The sequence below is a fragment of the Dromiciops gliroides genome, chromosome 4 (assembly GCF_019393635.1).
Source record: "Dromiciops gliroides isolate mDroGli1 chromosome 4, mDroGli1.pri, whole genome shotgun sequence".
NCBI classification, from domain to species: Eukaryota; Metazoa; Chordata; class Mammalia; order Microbiotheria; family Microbiotheriidae; genus Dromiciops; species Dromiciops gliroides.
The window spans coordinates 429,144,598-429,168,880 of NC_057864.1; the positions used below are offsets into that span (position 1 = coordinate 429,144,598).

Consider the following 24,283-nt stretch of genomic DNA (forward strand, 5'->3'; position numbering starts at 1 on the left):
GTAGAGGGGAAGATGGTGAAGGAGCACAGGAGTGAGTGAGCCTAACTCTCATCAAAATTGGCTCAGAGGAAATAATATACACACTCAAGAGGGGATAGTAATATATCTTGCCCTATGGTGTGGGGGCCAAATTTGATATAGGGAGAGTTAATTGAGTGGCTCACCATAATATTGGGGTCCCGGAAATAATGAGGGACCTCTAGGTCCAAAGCTCCCTCCCCTCCAAACTACCTTTTTTTGATATCCCAATCAGTCTGGCAAATTCCATTATTTTACCACACCTGCTTCATGGAGTTCACGTAGCCTAGTTTGTAGTTCCTGTATATAGTAAGCAACAAAAGTATCACCTCCCATGAGTGATGTATAAACTGGGGAAAAAGTTTTAGCTTGGATAGGAGGGTGACCAAAAAGCATCTCATAAGGAGATATATGGAGTTCTCCTCTTTGCCTACTGCATAGATAGAATAATGCCAAGGGTAGAACATCAGGCCATTTTAAATGGGTTTCAGTGCATAATTTGCCAATCATGCTCTTGAGCTCTTTGTTCAGACGTTTAACTTGACCTGAGCTTTGAGGGTGATAAGGGGTATGAAATCTAGGAGCTACTCCTGATTGGAAGGTGGGAGGGAAAGGGGATAAGGGTGGGGAGAGGCAATGGAAGGAAGAGCAGAGTTCAGGAGGGGGGCAGTAAAAAGCAAAACATTTTCGAGGAGGGATAGGGTGAATGAAGATAGATAATAGAATAAATATGAAGGGGAGGGGTTAAGATGGAGGGTAATACAGTTAACAATAGTAACTGTGAAAGAAATGATGAGCAGGATGCTATCAGAAGGACGTATGAAAAATGCAAACCATCAACAGAGATAGAACTGATGGTATCTAAATACAGATTGAAGTACAATTTTATTTGTTAGTTCCTCTTTCTAAAGGTATTTTGTCTATTTTCTTTCACAACCTGACTAATGAGATGTTTTGCATAACTGCACATGTATGACTTATATTGAATTGCTGGATTTCATAAGGAGGGATGAGGAGGGAGGGAAGAAGAAAATTTAGAACACAAAGTTTTAAAAAATCAATATGAAAAGTAATGATGAGCATGCGGAATTCAGAGAAACCTGGAATGACTGACATGAACTGATGCTGACTTAGAGGAGCAGAACCAAGAGAACATTGTATACAGTAACAGCAACATTGTGTGATGAACAATGGTGATAGACTTGGCTCTTTTTAGCAAAGCAATGGTCCAAAACAATTTCAAAGAACTTCATAATAGAAAATGTTCTCAACATCCAGAAAAAAAAGAACTGTGGTTTATGAATGCAGATTGAACCATACTGTTTCTACTTTTGGGCTGTTTTCTTTTCTTCTTTTTTGAGGTATTTCCCTTGTGCTCTCAATCTTCTGTCACAATATGACTAATGCAGAAATATGTTTGGTGTGATTGCACATATATAACCTATATTAGATTGCTTTCTGTCTTGGGGAGGAGGAAGGGAAGGTAGGGTGGGAAAACAATTTGGAACTGAAAATTCTATAAAAACAAATGTTGAAAACTATCCTTATATGTAGCTGGAAAAAAAATAAAACACTGAACAAGAAAAAAAAGAAAAAGAAATATGAGGAGCTTGGGAAACCTATTACAAGCCTGGTCTAGAGTCATGACATAGTAGTGATGGGGACTTCAGTTCTCCAGACAGGGCTCTGCTGGAGTTTTGCCAATACCAAAGCACATAATAATTTTCTAACTTGCTTTAATGATCATTATTTTCCTCCAATAAATGAAGGAACAAAAAGAAGACATTCCCTTTTAGATCTGATTCTTACTATCAAGGAGGAATTGCAGGAATAGAAATAAAAAGGGAGGGAGGGAGTTATTTTTTCCTCCTAGAGTTGGTAATTGAAAAGGACAAGACATTCAGACACAGTGTGACACAACCTAGGTTTTGAAAAAGTAGATTTCAAAGGGCTTAGAGGAAGAGTAGGTAGGAACAGAGGAAGTCAGCCCAAGGAAGGATGGGAGATGCTCAACAATGAAATTCTGAAGACATAAAATTCCAATGAGGAAGAAAAATGGGAATTATCTAGAAACACCTATGTGGATTTAAAAGGAACTTAGAAACAATTTTGATTTTTAAAAAACAGAAACAAAGGCACATATTATACAGAATGAATGTAAGAGCATGACACAGTCTAGTAAAAAGCATCAGTAATGTTAAAATTCAAGATTATCTATGGCTTGTAAAGGATGAGAAAAAGCATTTGTTTTTAGTTATCTTAGTGTAATGGGAGTCTGGCACATAGTATGCCTCTAATATCAGCTCTCTAAGTGGAGATTCTGGGAAAGATGTCTCATGCTTTCACTTGACCTGCAATAGAAATGCTGAGAGGAGATTGTAGAACACGTAGAGGTGGTTTTGGTCAGCTATCCACATGGGCAAGAGATGGCTTATTTTCACTAGTGATAGAGGGATTCCAAAGGTGTATCAATTTCAGCCACCATTCCTGGCTTCAGTGCTCCACAGGGAGCTCCTTGACCCATCACTCAAAATGACTGGTGAAAGGAGTGGGGTCTCTAACCTTGTGAGTGTGAAAGGCCTGGAGCTAAATCCACATCTTCACTGAGTCCTGAGCTTGCAGAGAAAACAGCATCAGGTCTCCTGAGGAGTAAAGAGTGACATTCCCAAGTGACCTCTGGGACCCCAGTCCAGCTGCAGCTGGTACTCATCCAACATCAAAGCCTCCTTTTTACAGGCAGTTGGTGGAGCTGAATTGAAATTAATTGAGTCTACTCCCTCCCCCCCCACCCCACCCCCCAACCCCTCCACCCCGACCACCAAGATATGGGAAGAAAGGTTTGTACTTTATTCTTGCTAAATATACATGGTCAGAAACGAATAGTATTCTTTTTTTAACATTTTTTTTTGGTGGGGCAACCAGGGTCACACAGCTAGTAAGTGTCTAAGGCCAGATTTGAACTCAGGCCTTCTGGAATCCAGGTCCAGTGCTTTATCCACTGTGCCACCTAGCTACCCCTCTTGCTAAATCTTTTAAAGTAAATATCCCTTTGTCAAAACTATCTTATATAAAACGGTTAAGGGGAACTGGGAACTAGTAATAGGCAACTAACAATAGGGAGTGGATACACTCAACTAAGCCCTCAGCTTGCCCATGAACTTTGAGGGGTAAATGTGCCTGACCAGGCCCCTGGATAGAGACAACAGGCAGATTTACTAGAGTGGGGAAAAACCAACCAATCAACCACCACCAAAGATAAAGAAGGGATAGAACCTTTGTTTGATATTTGAAGAATGGGTAAAACAAACTCCCCAATTCTTATTTTGATTACATTTTCCTTGGGGAAATGACCTTTGCTCTCCTTGACAATGTTCTTCTTTCTCCTTCTCAAAGAGGACCATGACATCAGGGAGCTGTCATGACTTGCAGTGAATTGGATTTAAGTAAGGTAGGGCTGTTCAAGGTTATCAGCCTCACTCTCCTCCAGAGCTATCTGAGTGCAGTGGTAAGATCTGACAGGACTACTGAAGATGGCCACAGATGTTTTAGGACAACGAAAGAACACAAATGGTGAAGGTATGCATGCCAAAGCTAAGAATCAGAACACATATTTGCCAATCACTTGTTTCAGATGCACTACATCCTTGGATATATAGAAAAAGAACTGGCAGATATGATTGCTGAGCAACTGTAATATTTGTAAAACTGTGGAAAATGATAAAAGCAGCACAGGATTAAGGACAGGGACTAGACTTGTGATTTCATGATAAAGGGAATTCCCAGATGAGGAAACTCTTTACCAGGACAGGTTGGCATATTCTCTGTATCTTAGTTTTAGAAAGTTGCCTGGAGCATTGGAAGATTAAATGACTTGTCCAGAATCACAGAATTGTTTTGTGCCTGAGAACAGACTTCAACTTCCTTCATTTTGCTGCCTTTCAGGCCAGCTCTCAATCCTTTATGCCACAGCTACATCCAGATGAGAGAAGGGCAAATGTTCTCACCATTTCAAAAGCAATCTTAGACTGCATTGAGAGAGGAAAAGTAATAGTTCCTCTGTACTGTATCCTGGTTAGAACATACCTATGGTATTGTAGTCAGTTCAGAGTGACAATAACAATACTAACTACTAGCATTCATATAGCTACCTTAGAATGATTTACAAATATTACCTCATTTTTTTCTCACAACTATGGAAGGTAGGTACTATTATCTCCATTTTACAGATGAGGGAACTGAAGCAATTTCCTCTAAATTTAGCTTAAGTGATTTGTTCAGGGTTAACATACCCAGTAGGTGTCTGAGGCTGGATTTGAACTCACTTCTTCCTGACTCCAGATTCAATGTTCTATCCACTGCACTACCTAACCTTAGGAGTAAGTAGTATTCGATTTTCGGAAGTTCATTGACAAGCTGGAGAGTTCATGAACAGTCTGAAGTCCACGTTATATGAGAATCTCTTGAAGTGTCAACTCTGAAAATAAATGACCAAAGAGTCACAGAGATTATGCATTAGTAGTATAGTAGGCTTCCGCCAGTAGCGGACGACCATGGATCAGCGCCTTGAAAAGCCACAGGCCACAGTGTGGCTGTGCAGTCTGATTAGGGGAGTCACAGCTCCTGCCGCAATGAAGACATCAGAAAACTGCGCTCTCTGCTGCCCATCGGTTCCTGTGTCTCATTCGTTTTTCTTCCTCCAGAGCTTGGAGGCCCATCTCAGCTGCTGCAAGCTGCTCCTGAATACTGAACTCGATTGGGCGTGGTCCTTGTCCATCTCCTCCCCAGCAGCTGGTCTTTTCCCAGAGCCCTCAAGTCTCTTTGCATACATCTCTGTAGCGGAGCTGGGGGCTTCTAGCAGGTCTTTGGCCTGGGGCTAACTCGACATAGAGTAGGTCTTTAGGAATGCGCCTGTCTTGCATGCAGAGATTATGCAGCTGCTGTTAATCCTAACAATACCAAACTGCTCACACAGGTTATCATAACCACAGTTAACTCTAAGAAATATAATAAAATAAAATAAAACCAACAAGGTAACAGTGGTCATAAACAAAAAGCTTTCTTTTTTCTGTTGGAGGAGGGAAACTAGGTGCATGTACTGGGGACTCCTCTAGGGGGAAACAGGTTTTCACGGGTTAGTGAGGACAAATCAGTACATACAGTAGTGGCTACACAGTGACCTGTAGCCAGTGACAACAAGGGGTAACAGCAACAATGAGACAAGTTTGATTCATAGCAGAGTTTCATGACCAGAACATGCTTCCTCCAGGTGTTTGATGAGCTCAGGGACCACCTGGGGCTGGTGCAGAAACAATTCTGGGATTTTGCTGCATCAGAGTTCATCCAGAGAGTGACGGCAAAGGATTGTTATGCCAAGCTTGGGCACAGCTTGCTTGTTGGGCTTAGCTCTAGAAAACGGGGTGCCTCCTAATAGTAAAAAGAGAGGACTAAAAAGATAGGGGTGATGTTGGCATGGAGATACTGATAGAAGGGACCAGCAGAGAAGATTCTGGTGAGTGGGGGCAAGATAGCTGTTTTCTAGTAGTGAAAAGAATTTCATATTGAAGACTGATCATATTTGCTCTGGCCCCAGATGGCAGAACTAGGAGCAATGGATGCAAGTGGCAAAGAGATCAATTTAGTTAGTCTTGACATCAAGAAAAAAAATTCAAACACTTATATAGAACTCAACACATGTGGAATGGGATACCTGGAGAGGTGGTAAGTTTCCACTTTCTGAAAGTCTTCCAGCAGAATTGAATATTTCGGGTATGAAGAGGACTAGATAGTAACCAAGGTCCCCCTTTAAACTAAAATTTCTGTGATTCTCAGTGACTCTAACTATAACATATGGAATGTGTAATATATACAAAGAAGAGGTCCAGGCAAAATGCTATGAGAATTTTCATTTTAACAGGTAGGGAACAAGGAAGCTTTCAAGGCTGAGTTTCGAGGGAGGAACTTGCAGTAGAAAACAGATTAGTAGACATGAATGACAAGTTCATTTTAGATATTCATTTTGCAGGCTTTTAATGTTGATTGCCACTATAGAGAAATGCAAATTAAAGAAACTCTGAAATACCACCTAACACCTATCAGATTGGCTAATATGACAGAAAAGGAAAATGATAAATATTGGAGATGATGTAGGAAAATTGGAACACTAATGTATTGTTGGTAGAGTTGTGAATTGACCCAATCATTCTGGAGAGAAATTTGGAACTATGCCCAAAGGGCTATGGGACTGTGCATACCCTTTGATCTAGCAATACCACTACTAGGTCTATATTCCAAAGAGATCATAAACAAAAAAAGGGAAAAGGACATACATGTACAAAAATATTTATAGCAGCTCTTTTTGTGGTGGCAAAGAATTTGGAAACTGCAGGAACGGCCATCAATTGGGCAATAGTTGAACAAATTGTGGTCTGTGAATATAATGAATATTATTGTGCTATATGAAGTGATGAGCAGGTGGATTTCAGAAAAAACCTGGACTTAAACAAACTGGTGCAAATTGAAATGAGTAGAACCAGAACATTGTACACAGTAACTGCAACATTGTGTAATGATCAGCTACCATTGATTTAGTTCTTCTCAGCAATACAATGTTCCAAGACAATTCCAAAAGACTCATGATCGATAATGCTATGCATATCCAGAGAAAGAACTATGGAGTCTGAATGCAGATGGAAGCACGCTATTTTTACTTTTTTTTTTCTTTTTTTTTGGGGGGGGGGAGCTTTTCCCTTTTGTTGTTTGTTTGTTTTACAACATGATTAATGTGGAAATATGAAAAGAAAGTGAATTGCTTTTAGGTTTTTCAAAGCACTTTACTTGTATTCACTCATTATTCCCATTTTTCTGATAAAGAAAGTGAGGGTGAGATAACTTAAGTGACTTTTCCACAGTCACAAAGTCAGACAGCATTTGAACTGAGTCTTTTTTATTTCAAGATGGTGCTCTATCCACAGCACCACTCCCATGCCTCACATGGTTTTTTCCTGAGAACTATAAAAGCCTCACAGCTTCAGAGATTAAGAGCTTGGAAAGGTCTTTAGCAGTCATTCTGTTTGTCATTTTACAGATTAAAAAAACTAAGGCACTGAGGTTAAAACGACTTGTCCAAGCTCACATAGTTAAGGGCTGAGTCAGGATTTGAACTAGTCTTCCTGACCTCACTTCATATCCTGCACACTATCCAACAAGACATCTAGTTCCCTCGAACGCTATTTTGGGCTTTGCTTTCCTAAAATGCAAAAAGAAGAGTCCAGATTACAAGATCTCTAAATAACCTTGCAGGCTCATTGAAGGCCCACTGCAGAGTAGTTAATACTTCCAGACAGGAGCGACCTAACAACGTTGCGCATGTGTACAGATACCCAGTCCCGCCCATGGGAAAGGGCGGGGGTTTACCAAGCCCCCTCCACTTTTAATGAAAGCAGAACTCTCGTTTTTCCCCCCTCCCCACCCCACCCCGATTCTCAGAAACCTAGTATGTTTTTGAAAATATGAGTCAAGCTTAGGTCAGGCTGAAGCCTCAGCTCTTCACCTTTTTCTTTCTGACAACTTTAGGGTCACTCGCAGTTGAAGAACGAAACCCAGACGTCATTCATAGCACATGCGCAGCGCGCTAGTCCTTGAGGATCTCGCGACAAAATGCCTCAGTTCTCACGAGAAGATGCCCCAGTTCTCGCGTGGTTTTAGATGAGGCTGTGCTTCCGGCCGTAGTCTTGAATCCGTCCTCTAAGCTTGTGTTTTCTCCCGTTCCTGTCACCACAACCTCTGACTGAGGTGGCGGCGTCGGGGGAGATGGCTTCACTGGAGCAGGTCCCGCTGTCGCGGGGCTGCCAAGGTTCTTCAACGCCGCCCCTGCCGCGGGCCAACAAAACCCTCCTGGTGCGGCACTTGCCGGCCGAGCTGACGGCGGAGGAGAAGGAACATCTCCTGAAGCACTTTGGTGCCCAGGCCGTCCGGGTCCTGTCTGACAAGGGCCGCTTGGTAAGGAAGTGCCGGCGCGGGCCTCTCAGTGGTCCCACAGACCCCGATTCCGAGTCTTATGGGAGCGAGGCGGGGGCTTTGTTAGGGCGGGGTGAGGGAAGCGGGGATGCACGAGTTGGAGGCCGACCGTCCTTGCCCTTGTCCTAACCTAGATGAGACAGCGGAGAATTCGCCTCCTTCGGAACCAGTGAATACACCCTGAAATCTGGGGCTAGAGAAAAGCTTTGAGATCATCTGCACTAGACCCAGAGAAGCTTGGGGTGCGGGTAGGGCAACAAGCGAAATGACCTTTAGCAAGTCTCTTAATTTCACCTAGCCTCAGTTTCCTCTTTTTTTTTTTTTTTTGGCGGGGCAATGGGGGGTTAAGTGACTTGCCCAGGGTCACATTAGCTAGTAAGTGTCAAATGTCTGAGGCCAGATTTGTCCTCTTTTTTTAAAAGGGATAATTATACCTTCTGAAGTTCTTAGCCCTTTGGGAGGCTCTAATGAAGAAATGCGTTTTAATCAGCAAGTTAAGTAGTAGGGCCTGAATTAGAACCCAGGTGTTCCCACTCCAAACTCAACTTTCTGCGTCCTACCGAAATGCCTCTTTAAGCAGTTTATTTTACTGTTTCATCACTTCATCACCTCCTTGTAACTACTCGACTTTGCAGAATTGGAAATACTGAGGCCAAAAACGGCGATGGTGAAGTGAAAAGTGCACCGGTTTGCGTGTGGGTCAGGGGACCTAAGCCTTGGGTGATGTCACATACATCATATTTCAATTTCACAATACTGTTAGCTAGAAGCTGTAATCCCGGTCTCAGTTGCAAGATCAGTCATGCCTTAACACTATATTCTTTGCTACCTATATGAGAAAGCAGATAAAAATTTTCAGGAAGATGTGTATTAGAGAAAAGACTTCCCAACAGATGTGTCTAACAATGATTTGTCTTGAATCAGGAGGTAATTAGTTATCAGGTTACTAGAGATTACCTGGAGGTGTCTGGATGACCCTTTGTTAGGTTAAATCCCTTCTCTGAGTAAGATTTTGATTAGATAAACTTTTAGTTCAGTGACTTTTTCCATTGAGGAAAAAAATAAGGGTCAACAAAGTTAAATACCTTGCTCACAGTCAAATAGGTAGTAAGTAGCAGAGCTGGATTTTACCCCATAGTCTTCTCCAACTTTAAAACCAGTGTTCCCTCAAAATTGGAAGCAGAAATCTGGGAAACAATTTTTAAAGCCAGTATTTATTTATGATAAAGGCCTCATTTCTAAAATATATAGATCTAAATCAAATTTATAAGACCAGAAGTCTTTCCACAGTTGAGAAATGGTCAAAGGATATGGACAGGCAGTTTTCAGATGAAGAAATCAAGCTATTTATTGCCATATGATAAAATGCTCTAAATAACTATTGATTAGAGAAATGCAAATTAAAACAACTCTAAGGTACCACCTCACACCTGTCAGATTGACTAATATGACAAAAAAGGAAAAAGAAAAATAATAAATGTTGGAGAAGCTGTGGAAAAATTGGAACACTAATGCATTGTTGGTGAAGTTGTGAACTGATCCAACCATTCTGAAGAGCAGTTTGGAACTATGCCCAGAGGGCTATAAAACTGTTATAATTGCTGACCCAGTAATACCAGTACTAGGTATGTATCCCAAAGAATTAATAAAAAAGAGAAAGGGACCCACATATACAAAAATATTTATGGCAGCTCTCTTTGTGATAGCAAAGAATAGATAAATGGAGGGAATGCCCATCAATTGGGGAATGACTGAACAAGTTGTGGTGTATGAATGTAGTGGAATACTATTGTGCTATAAGAAATAATGAGTAGGAATATTTCAGAAAAACCTGGAAAGACTTAAGTAGACTGATGCTGAATGAAGTGAGCAGAACCAGAACATTGTACACAGTAACAGTAACATTTTGTGATGATCAGCTGTGATAGATTTAGCTCTTCTCAGCAATACAATGATCCAAGACAATTCCAAAGGACTCATGATGGAAAATGTTCTCCACATATAGAAAAAAACCCTGTGGATTCTGAATGCAGATTGAACCATACTGTTTCTACTTTTTTTTTCCCTGTGTTGTTTTGTTTTCTTTTTTGAGGTTTCCCATTTCTGATTATTCTTTCACATCATTACTAATACAGAACTATGTTTAATGTAATTGTACATATGTAACCTATATCAGATTGCTTTCAGTTTTGAGGGGGGGGGGGAGGGAAGGAGAAAAATTTGGAACTAAAAATCTTATGAAAATAAATGGGGAAAACTATCTTTACATGTAACTGGAAAACAATAAAATATTTTTATGATTTAAAAAAAAAAAGACAATACTTCCTCTACTATACTCTATTCCTTATGTGATTCTATGATTTACATGCTAGTGTTATATTTTCCATGTAAGAAAAGTTATGTAAATAGATTTTAAAATTCATCTCAGATGTTTCAGTTGAAACTCATTTAATTTAAGAACATTTAAATTAGTATTAGGCTGGTCTGTGTTATCTAAAAACACAAAACTGGGGGGGCAACTAGGTTGTGCAATGGATAAAGCACAGGCCCTGGATTCAGGAGGACCTGAGTTCAAATTTGACCTCAGACACTTGACACTTACTAGCTGCGTGACCCTGGGCAAGTCACTTAACCCCCATTGCCCCACCAAAACAAACAAAACAAATAAAAACACAAAACTGTTCAGAGGTTACCAAAGAAAAGATCTTTGTTCATCTGGGATAATCATACAGTAACTTTTGATATCTGCTGCTTTTTTATTTTATATCTTTTTAGAATAGAATTTCCTCATGAAGATAGGGCAGATATTTAAGCAACAACATAAGAATGATTTTCTTGCTAATGAAAACTACTGTGCTTTTCATAGGAGATTATAAAAGTTACGCAGGACATCAAAATACTATGGATTTTTATTTCTTTGGTATAGTTTAGTGTAGATGATCTCAAATTTCCCTGCATTTGATGATTTTGTATCTTTTAACCACGGGTATAACTCGTGCTTTTGAGTATACTTTTGGTTGCTATTCAAAATTATGTATATTATGATTATCTTTCAGAAACACACTGCTTTTGCTACTTTCCCTAATGAAAAAGCAGCGATAAAGGTATGTGATATTCTTGACGCTAAACATTTTATCTATGTTTTCTTATAAAATTTGAACTACTGACCTGAGGCCTGTTGACATATACCCTTAACTTTCTTTATGCTACCCTTTCATTCCTTCTTTCTGCCTCTCTAAGAGCATAGAAGTGCCCACAGGGCTTACTTAATAGTAAACATTTTCAAGTAGTTACTCCATTTGAAGTACAATAATTGAACTGTTTCAACAAATATTTATTGAACAATAAAACGTTCCTAGACCTTGCCTTTCTACACTGAGGCTCCTGAACAAGAAAGAAAAAAGAACAAGTTGGGATAGTTTTAAGTGCCTTTAAGTACCCATGTAATTACCTAGTAAATATTTCTTGAATTGAGTATCATTGATGGTATTTTCTAGTTCTACCACAGAAAATAAAAGCTAAACATGTAAGTAATTTTTGACAAAGCAGCCACATGGATAAAACAAACCACAGTTGTAAAAGTGGATTTAAACAACTGATGTTTTCACTAATGTTGAAAGAAATATATTTTTCTGAATTTTTAGTTGTAGTATGTTAAATATGTGAATCAGAGAAAGTGTTTTTTCTCTTTCTTGTTACTATCTCAAAGACTTTTTTTTAGAATGACCACATACTTAAAATTTTGGTCTGTTTCAAGAATTATGACTTGTGAACTTCAATGATAGAGCATTTAGGATGGAGAACATTAATTAAAAATATGCTGCTATTAAGTAAATTTTAAATGTTTGAAACATTTTATCAAATTTCGCTTTTTTTGTTTGTGTCATTTGAAGGCATTATCAAGACTTCATCAGCTAAAAGTTTTAGGTCACACTTTAGTTGTTGAATTTGCAAAAGAACAAGACCAAGCTTCTTCCCTCTGTCAGACTTCATATTCAGAGAAAAAGAAAAGGTATGTGGTTATTAGGTTTGTTTGGTTTTTTCCCTCACATTTTTAGAGTTATTTTAGAATACAAAATTGTGTTTTCGGGGCGGGGGGGGGGTGTGTGGAATGCTGAGTAAAACTTGTAGGTATTGAGGCCTGTAAATTAAGAGAACTGACTAATTTTTATGAAATATTATGTTAATGAACACATTTAGAAATTTATTATTCCAGCTTGAACATTTACTTTGACAGAATTGAGGTCCAGCATTGAAGAAAAAGGAAATTTACTCTCAATAACCCCATTGTGGGGAAATTGAGTTGAGGTCCTCTTATTGAAGGAGGTTGGGGGGAGAGGTGTGTGTAGGTAATTTGAGGAAAGACGTATCAGGGACGAATAAAAAGATTTCTGTGTAATAGTGAAGGTCTTGTTCAGAGTAAATAGCATACATTTGTAGTAGACTGAGTAGTCCCATCTATGTGATTTCCTTTAGTATTAGATTGGAGAGAGAAAGAAGTCTCCATTCCTACTGCACAGAGGTGTGTGCCTGTGGAGTGTGGAGATGGGAAAAGGAGAGAGATAATATAATCCAAGATGAAACTCTGAATGAATTTTTCCTATAGAAACATTATTCTACATTATGACTAGGTTCCTATTTTACCATTGTTTTCTGGAAACTTAAAAATGCTGATAACTCTATAGGAAGTGCAACAGAAATCAAAGTGAAGTTACAAACTAACTTTACACCAAAACTTGCCTATTGTATCTAAGTTAGGAGCTTCCAATAATGTCATTCACTGAAAAATATTTGACCTAGAATCTTGGCATTAGAGGGGACCATAAATATGATCAAGTCTGATTTTTATTTTTCTAGAAATGAGGAAATTGAAGACAAAAGAGATTGTTACTTGATCAAATTTACATGGCTAGTAAGTGGTATAACCAGAATTGTGGTGATTTTATTTTCATCCCTTTCCAACTTGTAATCATCTCTCAAACTTCAGCTTCTTTGGTCTTTGCAGCTCATTTCTTGCCAAGCACCAATCCTGGATTTTTTTCTCCATCATCTACTTCATCCTCTTTTGGTCACATGCTGTTGAATAGAGCTCCAGGGCCTTACTGAGTACTTGATAAATTCCTGGTTTCCAACTTTAATTGGGCCCTGTAACCTATAAATTTGTGGTTTCCAAATTTAATTGGGTCCTCACTGCCACAGGCCAATCCATTATTCTTTCCTGCTTTTTCTCCTTTATGCCAAATCTTCATAAAGCTTCCCAAGCTCCCACACTTTCACCTTCACAACCAGCCCTTTATTTCTCAGCTAAAGACTTTGCCTCTTACCTTACTGAGAAAATTGAGACCATTCAACATAAACTCCCTCTTCTCCCCTTCTCTTCTTCTCAGAACCTTTTGGCCTCATTCTTCACCTCATTTTTCCTAGTCTGATTATGAAATAGTTTCTCTAGCAAAGGCAAGTCCCTCTTCATTTGCTCTTGATCCTATTCCTTCTCATCTACAGAAAATGGCACCCTCAATAATCCTATTGTCTACTCTTCAGCTTCTCTCTACCCACTAGTTCCTTCCCTACTGCTTTAAATGTGACTGTCATTACCATCCTTAAAAATCTGGACCCTAATACCATGTTCAAGCTGTCATCCTATATCTTTTTTTTTTTTTAAACCAGACTCTTAAAAACAAAAACAAAAAATGGTCATCGACTTCTTCTCTTCCTACTCAGCCCATTGCAGTTTGGCTTCTGATCCCTTCATTCAATTGAAACTGCTCTCCAAAACATCCAGTGATCTCTTAATTTCCAAATGTGACTGTTTTTTCTCAGTCTTCATCCTCCTTGACTTTTCTGATGATTTTAACACTGCTAATCTTTCCTCCTGGAAATTCTTCTATGGGTTCTCATGATAACCATTCTTTCTTTTCTCCTACCTGTCAGATCACTCCTTTCTTCCTTACTGTTTCGTTATCCATATCAGGCCTCCTAACTGGGTGTATCCTAAGTCTTTGTCCTAGACCCTTATCTTCACTCTCTCTTTTGATGACTTTATTAGCACCCATGGATTTAACTTCTTCCTGAATATGATTGGCAGATTTATATGTCCAGCCCCATTTTCTTCCCTGAGCTTCAGTCTTGTATCCACTGCAAATCAGACATTTCAGAATGAATATCCTGATATCTCAAACTCGTTATGTTTAAAACAGAACATTCTATCTTCAAAACCCACCCATTTTTCAAACTCTCCTATTTCTGGCAAAGATGTGTTCTTCCAGTCTCTGGTTTGGAACCACAAGTGATCCCAGACTCCTCAGTCATGCCATATTTTGCTCTTGCTGCCTTCATAACATTTCTTGCATCTTTCCCCTTCTCTACTCATATAACTACCACCCTTAGTTCAGGCCCTTATTACCTCTCACTTAAATTTATATAATGCCTTCCTAATTAGTTTCTCTGCCATATGTTTCTCACATAGCTGCCAAAGTGTTTTTTTTTTCTATCCTATAAGTGCTAATCTGATCACGTCACACCCATTTAGTAAACTGCCTGTTATTTCAGGAATAAAATTTAAAACTCCCTTATTTCAGTTTTAAAACCCTTCACAGACTGCAGCCTATCTCTCTAACTGATATATGCTACTGTCCTTTCCACATTCTAAGATCTAATCTTACTGGCCTTATCTCTGTTCTTCATGGCATTCCCTCTCCAGTCTGAGACTTAAAACTGACTGTCCTCCAGATCTATTATGTACTCTATCCTTGCCTTCATTTCATAGAATCCCTCTTTTCCTTCAAGAGTCAACTCAAGTACCAGCTTTTATTTGGTCTCTCCTAAACCTTCCAATAGCTAGTGCTTTCTCTCCTGAATTACCTTATAATTATAAAATCTCTCCTATCTCTCTCTATACTTATATATTGCCTCCCCCATTTAAAACAAAAACTCTTTGAGAGGAGGGATTTTTTATTTATATTCCCAACTTCTAATACCTAGCAGCCCAGTGCCTTAAGCACTTATTAAATTCTACTTAATTAATTGTTGCTCATTCATTGCAGTTGTGTCTGATTCTTTGTGGCCTCATTTGGGGTTTTCTTGGCAAAGATACTGGAGTGATTTGCCATTTCCTTTTCCAGCTTATTTTACAGATGAGGAAGTGAGGCAAACTGGGTTAAATGACTTGCCCAGGGTCACACAGCTAGTAAGTGTCAGAGACTAGATTTGAACTCAGGAAGACTCATCTTCCTGACTACAGGCTTGGTATTATCCACTGTGCCACCTAGTTGTCCCAACTTAATAGCTGATAGTATTAGTTAGAATTTGTATAGCCTTTTAAAGTTTGGAAAGCATGTCTCACATTTTCTTTATTTATTCCTTACAACAATCTCTATAAGGTAGGTGCTATTTTTGTCATTTCACTTGTGACAAATATGAGGTTTACATACTAACCAAGCCCAATATTGTGTCAACTATGCTACATAGTTTGAGTCCTTGTCTTATAACTCCTACACTGTAAAATAAGTTTTATAAAAATCTTAAGGACAGTTGTGATTTTATCTTTTGTATCTTCTGCAGCATCTTCCACAGTACACTTGTTAGATGAATTAACTTTATATATAACAATTTAATACTCCATGTGTTTTCTTAATAAAATTTTAAAAGTAAGACGAAGTTTGATATTTTATTTTCTAGGTCTGATGAACCTGTGGAAGAAGATAAAGAAAAAAAAGAGCCAAGTTGTTTGACCATAGAAAATGGAATTGCACCAAATCATGGGTTAGCATTCATCTTTTGCTTTTACTTTCCTTTTTTCCTTTTCTTGCTTTCCTTCCGTGTGTGTTTACAATTTTGTTCTTTTTATGAGATTTAATGAAAGTAAAATAGTTTTGAAATTAGGAATTATACTTCAATGCTTTGTAACATCTAATGGCTATATCTGTAGTGAGTATATATTAAAAATATGTTGACTGCCCTAATATTTGGAAAAATGTAAATTAAAACAACTTTGATACCACCTCACATCCATCAGATTGGCAAATTTGTTCTAAAATGAAAATGACAAATGGTGGAGAGGTTGTGGAAAAACAGGTACTTTAATATATTTCTGGTAGAGCTCTGAAATGATCCAGCTGTTCTGTAAAACAATTTGGAATCATGCCCCAAAAGCTATTAAACTAATGCATAAACTTTGTGCCAGTGATACCACTACTAGGTCTGTACTCCAGAGAGATAAAAAAAAAAAAGAAAAGGACTTCTGTAACAAGAATATTTTATTAGCTCTTTTTGCGTTATCAGAGAATTGGAATCTGAGGGGGTAGCCATCAGTTGGGAATTAGCTGAGTAAGTTATGGTGTATGCATATAATAAAATATTATTGCGCAGGAAAAAAAAAATTCAAGGGGTCAGTTTCAGCAAAACCTGGGAAAACTCATATGAACTGATTTAAAGTGAAGTGAGCCAGAACCAAGAAAATAATTTATATATCAACAGTATTGTAAAGCTAGAAAACTTTGAAAAACTTATAAACTCTTATCTACATAGTGACTAACCACCATTCCAAGACTCATGATGAAATGTACTATTTACCTCTGGAGAGCTAATGGACTCAGAGTACAGTTCGAAACATTTGTTCTTTTTTCAAGTAAATATCCCCCAAAATAATTGCTATGTTACTATAGACATGGTGTTGAGTTTTTGTTGCTGCTGTTGTTTTAAAATTAAATCAAGGCATTAGGAAGAGAAATTTATTTTTGAAATGGCCCACTTTATTGGCTCAAAAATAGGCTGAATGTGTAAAATAAATAAATTTACTTTGAAAACATAAACAAGTTTGCCAAATTTTATGTGATGATAACTGTCTAATTTTGCAAAGCACATAACATCCCTGCTAGGTGAGTAGTATGAGTATTCTTAGCCACATAATTCCATATTATATTCTAAACTGATCAGAAATTTCAGCTCACCACTGAATTAGCATACTTGTTTTCTCAACCCTACTGACATTGAATGTTTTTCTTTTTGTCTTTATCAGTTTGATATAGGCAATACCATAAGAATTTTAATGGATTTTTCTCTAATTATTAGTGATTTTGAACATTTTTAAATAGATGTTTATTTTTCAAAAATTGTTCATTTTGCCATTTATTGAGGAAAAGCCTTGAATAACTTAGTTTTTTTTTGAAATGTAGTACTGTTCAGTCGTTTACATTAAAAATTAGTAAGAATTTTTAAAATGTTTCTTTGTAGACTAACTTTTCCTCTAAATTCGTGCCTCAAATACCTGTATCCACCACCTTCAAGCACAATACTAGCCAACATAGCAAGTGCCTTGGCAAGTGTGCCTAAGTTCTATGTACAGGTAAGTGGAATAAATTTATACTTTTGAAATTGAATTTTGCTAATTTTTCATTTTGAAATTACTAATTTTGCAGGCTGTTATTTAATCTAGCCTGTTATGACATTGCATAACATAAATCCTTAAAAATACAAGAATCAACGAGCTACAAGAATGAGTCAGCAGAACGATATGGCAGCCCAGAAAGCTTACTTCAGTGTAGGAAGCATTGAAATATGGGTGTTCTAGACTAGGGAAGTGATAGTCCTACTATAATCTGCCCTCATCAGACCATATCTAGAGATTTGGTTCTGGCCACCACATTATGAGAAGTCCATTGATACCCTGGAGATCAAAGGGTAGGTGGAGAGCTTCAAGAACATACCATGGGATAATCAGTTGAAGGAGCTGAAGACTTACATCCTAGAAAAGAAATGGTAGTCACAATGGCTATTTCAAGTTATATGAAGGGCTATCACTTAGTAAAGAATCAACTGCTTAGGATGGCTGGCCTGAGAAGCAGAACTGAAAATAATGGGTAGAAGTTGCAAAAATGTCAATTTAGGTTTGAAATAGGGGAAAAACAATTCCCTTACTGTAAACACTATCTAAATATATAATATGCTGCTTTGAAGCTACTGAGTTACCTCTCAGAGAATTTTTCCATTTTTTTTTACTTATTCAGAATTTCATTATTATATTTGAATTGCCTTAAATTTGAAAATAATGTATCAGTTTTTCCTTTATGAGAGAAATCATTATTAAATAACCAGTTGTTAATATTGAGGTCATCCAGGATTTTTCTCTCCCTATTTCCTCATTTGTAGATTAGGTCAGAGCTTAGTTCTTTGAAAGTCAGTGCTTAAGATGAAATGAAATCTTGGGGCAAGACTCCCCTAAGTAGAAAGCTTAGATCTATCAGAAGGTAAAGAGATTCTATTCTAGGTAAATTCTAGCCCATTGTATTCTAGTCAGACAGGTCTAGATTGCCCTGGAGTGGGGTGTAGTCTGGATAGAGATGTCTTTTTGTCCAAGACTGAGGGGTCAAAGTTACATTCCCCCAACCATCATTAGAATAAGCCCACTTTTCATAATATTCATTATCTCTTGTTAACCAATCAGAGTTGATTTTCACTATCAGTTGCACTCCCTTTTCTACAGGCTTTATAAGCATTCAAGGTCCTCCATGATGGTTCTTTTTTGGTCATTGAGATGAAGAACTGGCCTCATTTTATTGAGCATGTGCTAGCTTTAATTGATAAAATTGACTATAATTTACCCAGAAACTCTGTCTCTTGGAAGTTTTTACTCACCACATTTAGAGTAGCAGTGATATTTAATGTGGGGCTGTGAACTATTGGGTTTCATTATCTTAATTATAATTTTTTTCTTAAAAAAAATCACTTTCAGGGGCAGCTAGGTGGCGCAGTGGATAGAGCACCAGCCCTGGAGTCAGGAGTACCTGAGTTCAAATCCAGCCTCAGACACTTAACACTTACTACCTGTGTGACCCTGGGCAAGTCACTTAACCCCAATTGCCTCACTAAAAAAAAAAATCACTTTCTAGCATAAATTCATAAAACAATGTCATCTACTAATTTTAGTAGGACTTTAAACAACACTTAAAGTATTTTTCATTCAGCAAATATTAAAAAGACAAATGCACATTTACAGTTGAGTAGGTTATATATTCTCAAGCCAGATTAGTAAAGTCAAGCCAAATTAATTTTTTAAAAATTATGAATGTCATCTTAGAAATACATTTAACATTTTATTAAATAATATTTAATTTAATATTTTAATATTTAAAATATTACCTTTAGATTATTTTCTGTGTATCGTATTATAGTAAAATTTCTTGGTACCTCAGTAACTAAACTCTGGATGGGTTTGGGGTTAGCTTTATACTAAATGTTATTGTAAGGTTCTAATGTAGTTTTCCATACATGTTAAATAATCATTTTAATTCCAAATAATTTGGAAAAGTGTTGTGGGGTTTTTTGTTTTAAGGTGCTTCATCTTATGAATAAAATGAACTTACCCACACCTTTTGGACCAATTACTGCCCGACCTCCCATGGTAAGAATATATTTCTGCTATTTATAATCTTAAGTAATTTTGTATTTATTATTGTAATTAAAGCAAGAATCAATAACTTTTCTCTTGAGTGTATCTGTTGAAGTTAAGTAATACTGATAAATACCACTAAAAAGACAGACTGACAAAGACAGAAAAAGAATGAAAAGAACAAAGGAAATGAAAGATAACATCCAAATAAGTTTATAAACAAGACCAAGAGAAATAAACATATTAGTAGATTTAATCAGTGATAATTGACCCAGTGATAATTGCCCAATATGGCCTCAAGCATTCTGGTATTTAATAAGTACTGTTTTTCTACATGTGAATATGTAAAGAATTCATTATTCTCATTTTTAGATTGCTTTGTTGTAGACAATTTTATTTCTGGAAGATGTTGAAGGAAGTTTTTTTAAATGCCATATTCAAATGTAAGTAGATAATGATTATGTAGTAAGTTATGATCATGTAGCAAGTTATAGAACTAGAGATTTAGAGCTAGAAGAGACCTTAAATAAGGATTGTTTAATCTCCTAATTTTATAGATAAGAAAATTGAGGACCAGTGGTTAAAAAACTTGATCATATAAATAAAAAGTCATAGACCTAGGACTTGAAACCACATCCTCTGATTTCAGATCCATCTTTTAGTTTAAGAATTTGGGGAATTTCATTTCTTAACGTTTCTTCTATAGGCAAGGCTTGAGACAAAGTTTGATTATTAAGGTATAAATAGAAAAAAAAATTAGAAAATAGCTACTTTTTTTGTTCCAATATAGAATATACTTCTAAGTTCTGTTGCATTCATCGTTTTGAATTGTGTGGGTTTTCAAAGGCTATGCTTACAGAACACAACCTCTGGCACTTTGTAACAAGTCAGAAAGGTTGAGTCCAGTGGTGGACTAAGAATCAGTCTGACTTTATTTAGAAAAACTTGACTGGTATTGGTGGTGCATTTTTTGACCCTGGCAACTTTTAAAGACCTAGTACATTTTAGAAATGCTGTGGTCTTCACTGGTGGAAGAATAAGTACCAACACTAGTTTGAGTATGGGGTAGGGAACATCACAATATCTGGAAATTCAAAACCTGTAAAAATTTTGCTATGAGATCTAATCCAGGTCGTTCCAAGGGGATTTAGACATGGAATTGGAAAGACAATGATGGGAAAATGTGTTAGATTTGGGTTGAGAGGACCAGCATTTGAATTAAAGCTCTGACACCACACATGTTAAGTCATAATTTCCATGGGCGTGAGCCTTTAGTTTCTTAATTGATAAAATAGCAAATAAAAGATACCATTTATGATTCTCTCCTCCATTCAATTTTTAAAGTAGTATTATTTTTAAGGCTATTGAAAAGATATCAATAACTACCAATCTAAATGATTACTTTCTCTTTAAAACAATATGAGAATGATCTATACTTACTGAAGCTATGAGAAAAGAACAAGCTTTTGCAGGCAGTTTTACAGACCATATTTTCAGTGTCACAACTATTTGAAAGTTTCCATCTCATGTAGTGTTTTGCAAATTCCTCTAAATTGGTAATGCTCATGCCTGCCATACATCTGTTGAGAATGGAGATTAAAAGTTTCCTGACTGAGTCTTTTCTCTGCTCCTTTACTCTCATAGTTCTATTGACTGTTCTGGAACAATTTACTTCTCTAAGAAATGATCAGTCAGTATTTTTATATTTATTCATTTTCAGTTTTTCAGAGTTTAACTCGTTTGATTATTTCAGCCTTTTATAGTTGTACCTAATATTATCTTTTCATCCTTTTTCTTCTAATTTGGTATTGATTTTACTTTTGCTCTTTTTGTTTGATGACACATAGTTGATTCAGAAATGACCCTTAAGCCAGTACCAATTTTTTTTTTCCAATTTATTTTTGTCATAAGCACTTTGTCTTTTTTGCAATGTTATTTAGTGGTTACTATCTTCAGGACTTTCAGACTTTTTGATGGAAATAATGATTAAAGTATCATATATTTAGAGCTAGAAAGAACCTTAGGGGTTATTTGCCCAAGATTGTATAAGTAGTAATCCAAATTGCAACCTACGTCCTCTAATTCTAAATTCATCATTCTTTCAACATCATGGATGGGTTATCTATAAACCTTTGACCTCATTCATTTTGATCCCAAGCTATATTTTCCCCATCTTCTTAACCCATTTACCTACTAGAGTCAACAGTTAATTTCTCTACTTCTTTATGCCTTACAACTTTATGCATAATGGTTCCTTGTCAACATTTATCATGAGCACTACAGGCAAAGAAATTGATATTTTTTTATTATCTTTTGGCACACGATGAAATCTAATTTTGCCCAATTTGTTTGTTTCTTCAAGCAGAACTTTTCAACTATACTTTTATTGAGCTTGCAACTTACCTGTGTCTTCTGGTTTCATTTATAGTCAGAACGTCAATATTGATGTAGATCCTTATTAGTGTGAATAATAAATCCCCTGAAGTAGTCCCAAGTATTTGAATTCACACTCTTTGAAGTTATAATTAGCAAACTATGGTAATTGGTTCCAGCATAATGGAAATATGTAATATGAATTCAAATGGTGGAACCACTTTAGGGGATTCATTATTCAAACTAATTCAGGACCTAGTTGTTGTTACTCTAATGATATATCAACTGCTTGTTACTGAACAAAGTTTTCATATTTAGAGTTCCAGGAACTAATTAATCTTTATATATCACTTGAAAACCCTTCATTGTACATTATACTCCCCTTTCCACTACTTTGCCTGTATATAAATAAATAATTTTAAGACGAACATCCATAATACTTAAGACCATTTTCTGTTTTCCTTTGTTTTGTAGCTTGCTTTGGTCAAAAAGAGCATAAACTAGTTGCCAGTCTACTGGTGATTAATGTCTGTACTTATTTATGTTGATCTTTGGACAGTAGGGCCTGTACTCAAAGTCATTCAGTCTTGATAGAACTTTCAGAGCTTATATCTTGCTGGCTTGTATCATGTGTGAGAATACAGGACTGTTTCCACATCAAGGATGAGTCATTGGTGTAGGACTTTTGCAGAAGATTGTTAGACATAGTTCATGGAGAAATCCATGTCTTTTCTAGTTGAATTCATAACTCACGTGTTACTACAGTACTTATTGGTTCTTTTGGTTAGTATGAAGAGTATATGCCAGTGCATGTGCCTCTTCCTCCTGTACCTCCTTTGCCATCTGAAGCGCCTCCTGTGCCAGAAGAAGGTGAAGGATCTAGTGGAGAAGAATCAGAATATGAAAGTGGTGATGATGAAGCCCGAGAGAGGTTTGTAATCAATAAGTTTTAGGTGTGAGAAATGTGAAATAGATGATCCTTTTTCTTTTTAGATTTTTACTCTTTATATAAGAACATGTCACTAATTGGGAGTAATAAGATCATTCAGTCAGTAAGTTTTTATTAAGTACTTTGTGCCAGGCACTGTACTGTGCCAAGTGCTGACAAGGCACATGAAGGCAGTACTTGCCTTCAAGGCACTTACGTTCTAATAAAGAAACAACATAAAAATAGTTAAATACATGCAAAATATATAAATAGTAGATAAAAGATAATGTGAGAGGGGAAGGCACCAGCATCAGAGGTGACTGTGAAAGGCCTTCTGCAGAAGGTAGCATTTGACCTGAGGTGTTTTGGTTTTTTGGGTTTGGGTTTTTGTTTTTGTTTTTGATTTTTGGTGGGGCAATGAGGGTTAAGTGACTTGCCCAGGGTCACACAACTAGTAAGTGTTAAGTGTCTAAGGCTGGATTTGAACTCAGGTCCTCCTGACTCCAAGGCCCGTGCTCTATACACTGTGCCACCTAGATGCCCCTTGACCTGACCCGAGTTTTAAAGCAAGCCAAGGAAATTATGAGGTGGAGGTAGAACATTTCAGGTGTGGAGGATAGCCAGTGCTGCAAAGGCTTGGAGATTGGAGATGTAGTGCACTGTGTGGATAACTAAAAGTCTTTACATCTTAAATATATATTTGAAGGTCAGGGAGAGAGCATGGTTGAAGGGGAAAGTTTATAGAGATGGTGGGGAATGGGATGTAGGGTACAGAAAGAGTAGTTGGCCTTGTTAAGGAGGATACTTTCTCTGAGATTGGCACAGAGAATAGAGAAAAATGGGCATTGGAGGTTTAGTGCTATCAGGAACAGCTGAGGCTGGAATATTGCTTGAGTTAAGGAATTCTGAGCTGTAGTACAACTAAAAGCAATGGAGGGGCCATACTAAGTCTGTCACCAGCATGGTGATTCTTTGGGAATGGAGAGCCTTTGGGCTGCCTAAGGAAGGACAAACTGGCTTAGGTCAGAAACTGAGCAAGTCGAATCTCCTCTGTCCATCATTTGGCTTGTGCCTTTAAGTGTCCAGTGTACTTTCAGCTGCAATTAGATATGGAGACCCAGTCTCAAAAAAAAAAAATTTTGGAAAGGAGAAACTTCCAACAGCCTCAGTTTTCCTGTTAAAATAAATGGTGAAATCTTCTGTTAAGAAAGTTTGTAACTGACACTAGAGAGCACAATTTGGAACCAATATGGGAAGAATGAAAGGAATTTGATGTAGTAGTAAGGGTCTTATTGATGAGCATAAATTTCTAGCAGATAAAGTCATCACACATCAAGGTATTTGACTTTACTCCATTGTTTTTGGCAGTTTATAAGTAGAATAGAGAAAGCATATGTGGGAGTCATCTAAGGTTAGGGTTTGCAAAAGAAAAGGACAAGGGATTCAAGGATAAAAGACCTGAAGGCCCATCTAGCTAACACTTAAATCTTGGTATTTTAAATTTTAAAGTATCAAAATGAACAGTCGGATGGAAACAAGATGGGGCAAACTGTGAGAAAAGC

At 37.2% G+C, this 24,283-nt stretch overlaps 1 protein-coding gene across 2 annotated transcripts in view; it reads left to right on the forward strand.

Moving 5' to 3' along the window:
• The first annotated feature begins 7,706 nt into the window (after positions 1-7,706).
• The window catches only part of RNPC3 (RNA binding region (RNP1, RRM) containing 3), a 28,198-nt gene continuing 11,621 nt past the window's right edge, over positions 7,707-24,283 (forward strand). For both annotated transcript variants that reach the window (XM_044001246.1, XM_044001245.1), the window contains exons 1-7: positions 7,707-8,016; positions 11,091-11,138; positions 11,928-12,046; positions 15,712-15,795; positions 17,266-17,377; positions 19,364-19,432; positions 22,582-22,724. In XM_044001246.1, coding sequence (XP_043857181.1) covers positions 7,828-8,016; positions 11,091-11,138; positions 11,928-12,046; positions 15,712-15,795; positions 17,266-17,377; positions 19,364-19,432; positions 22,582-22,724 — 764 coding nt within the window. In that variant the 5' untranslated portion in view covers positions 7,707-7,827. The remainder of the gene's footprint in view (positions 8,017-11,090; positions 11,139-11,927; positions 12,047-15,711; positions 15,796-17,265; positions 17,378-19,363; positions 19,433-22,581; positions 22,725-24,283) is intronic.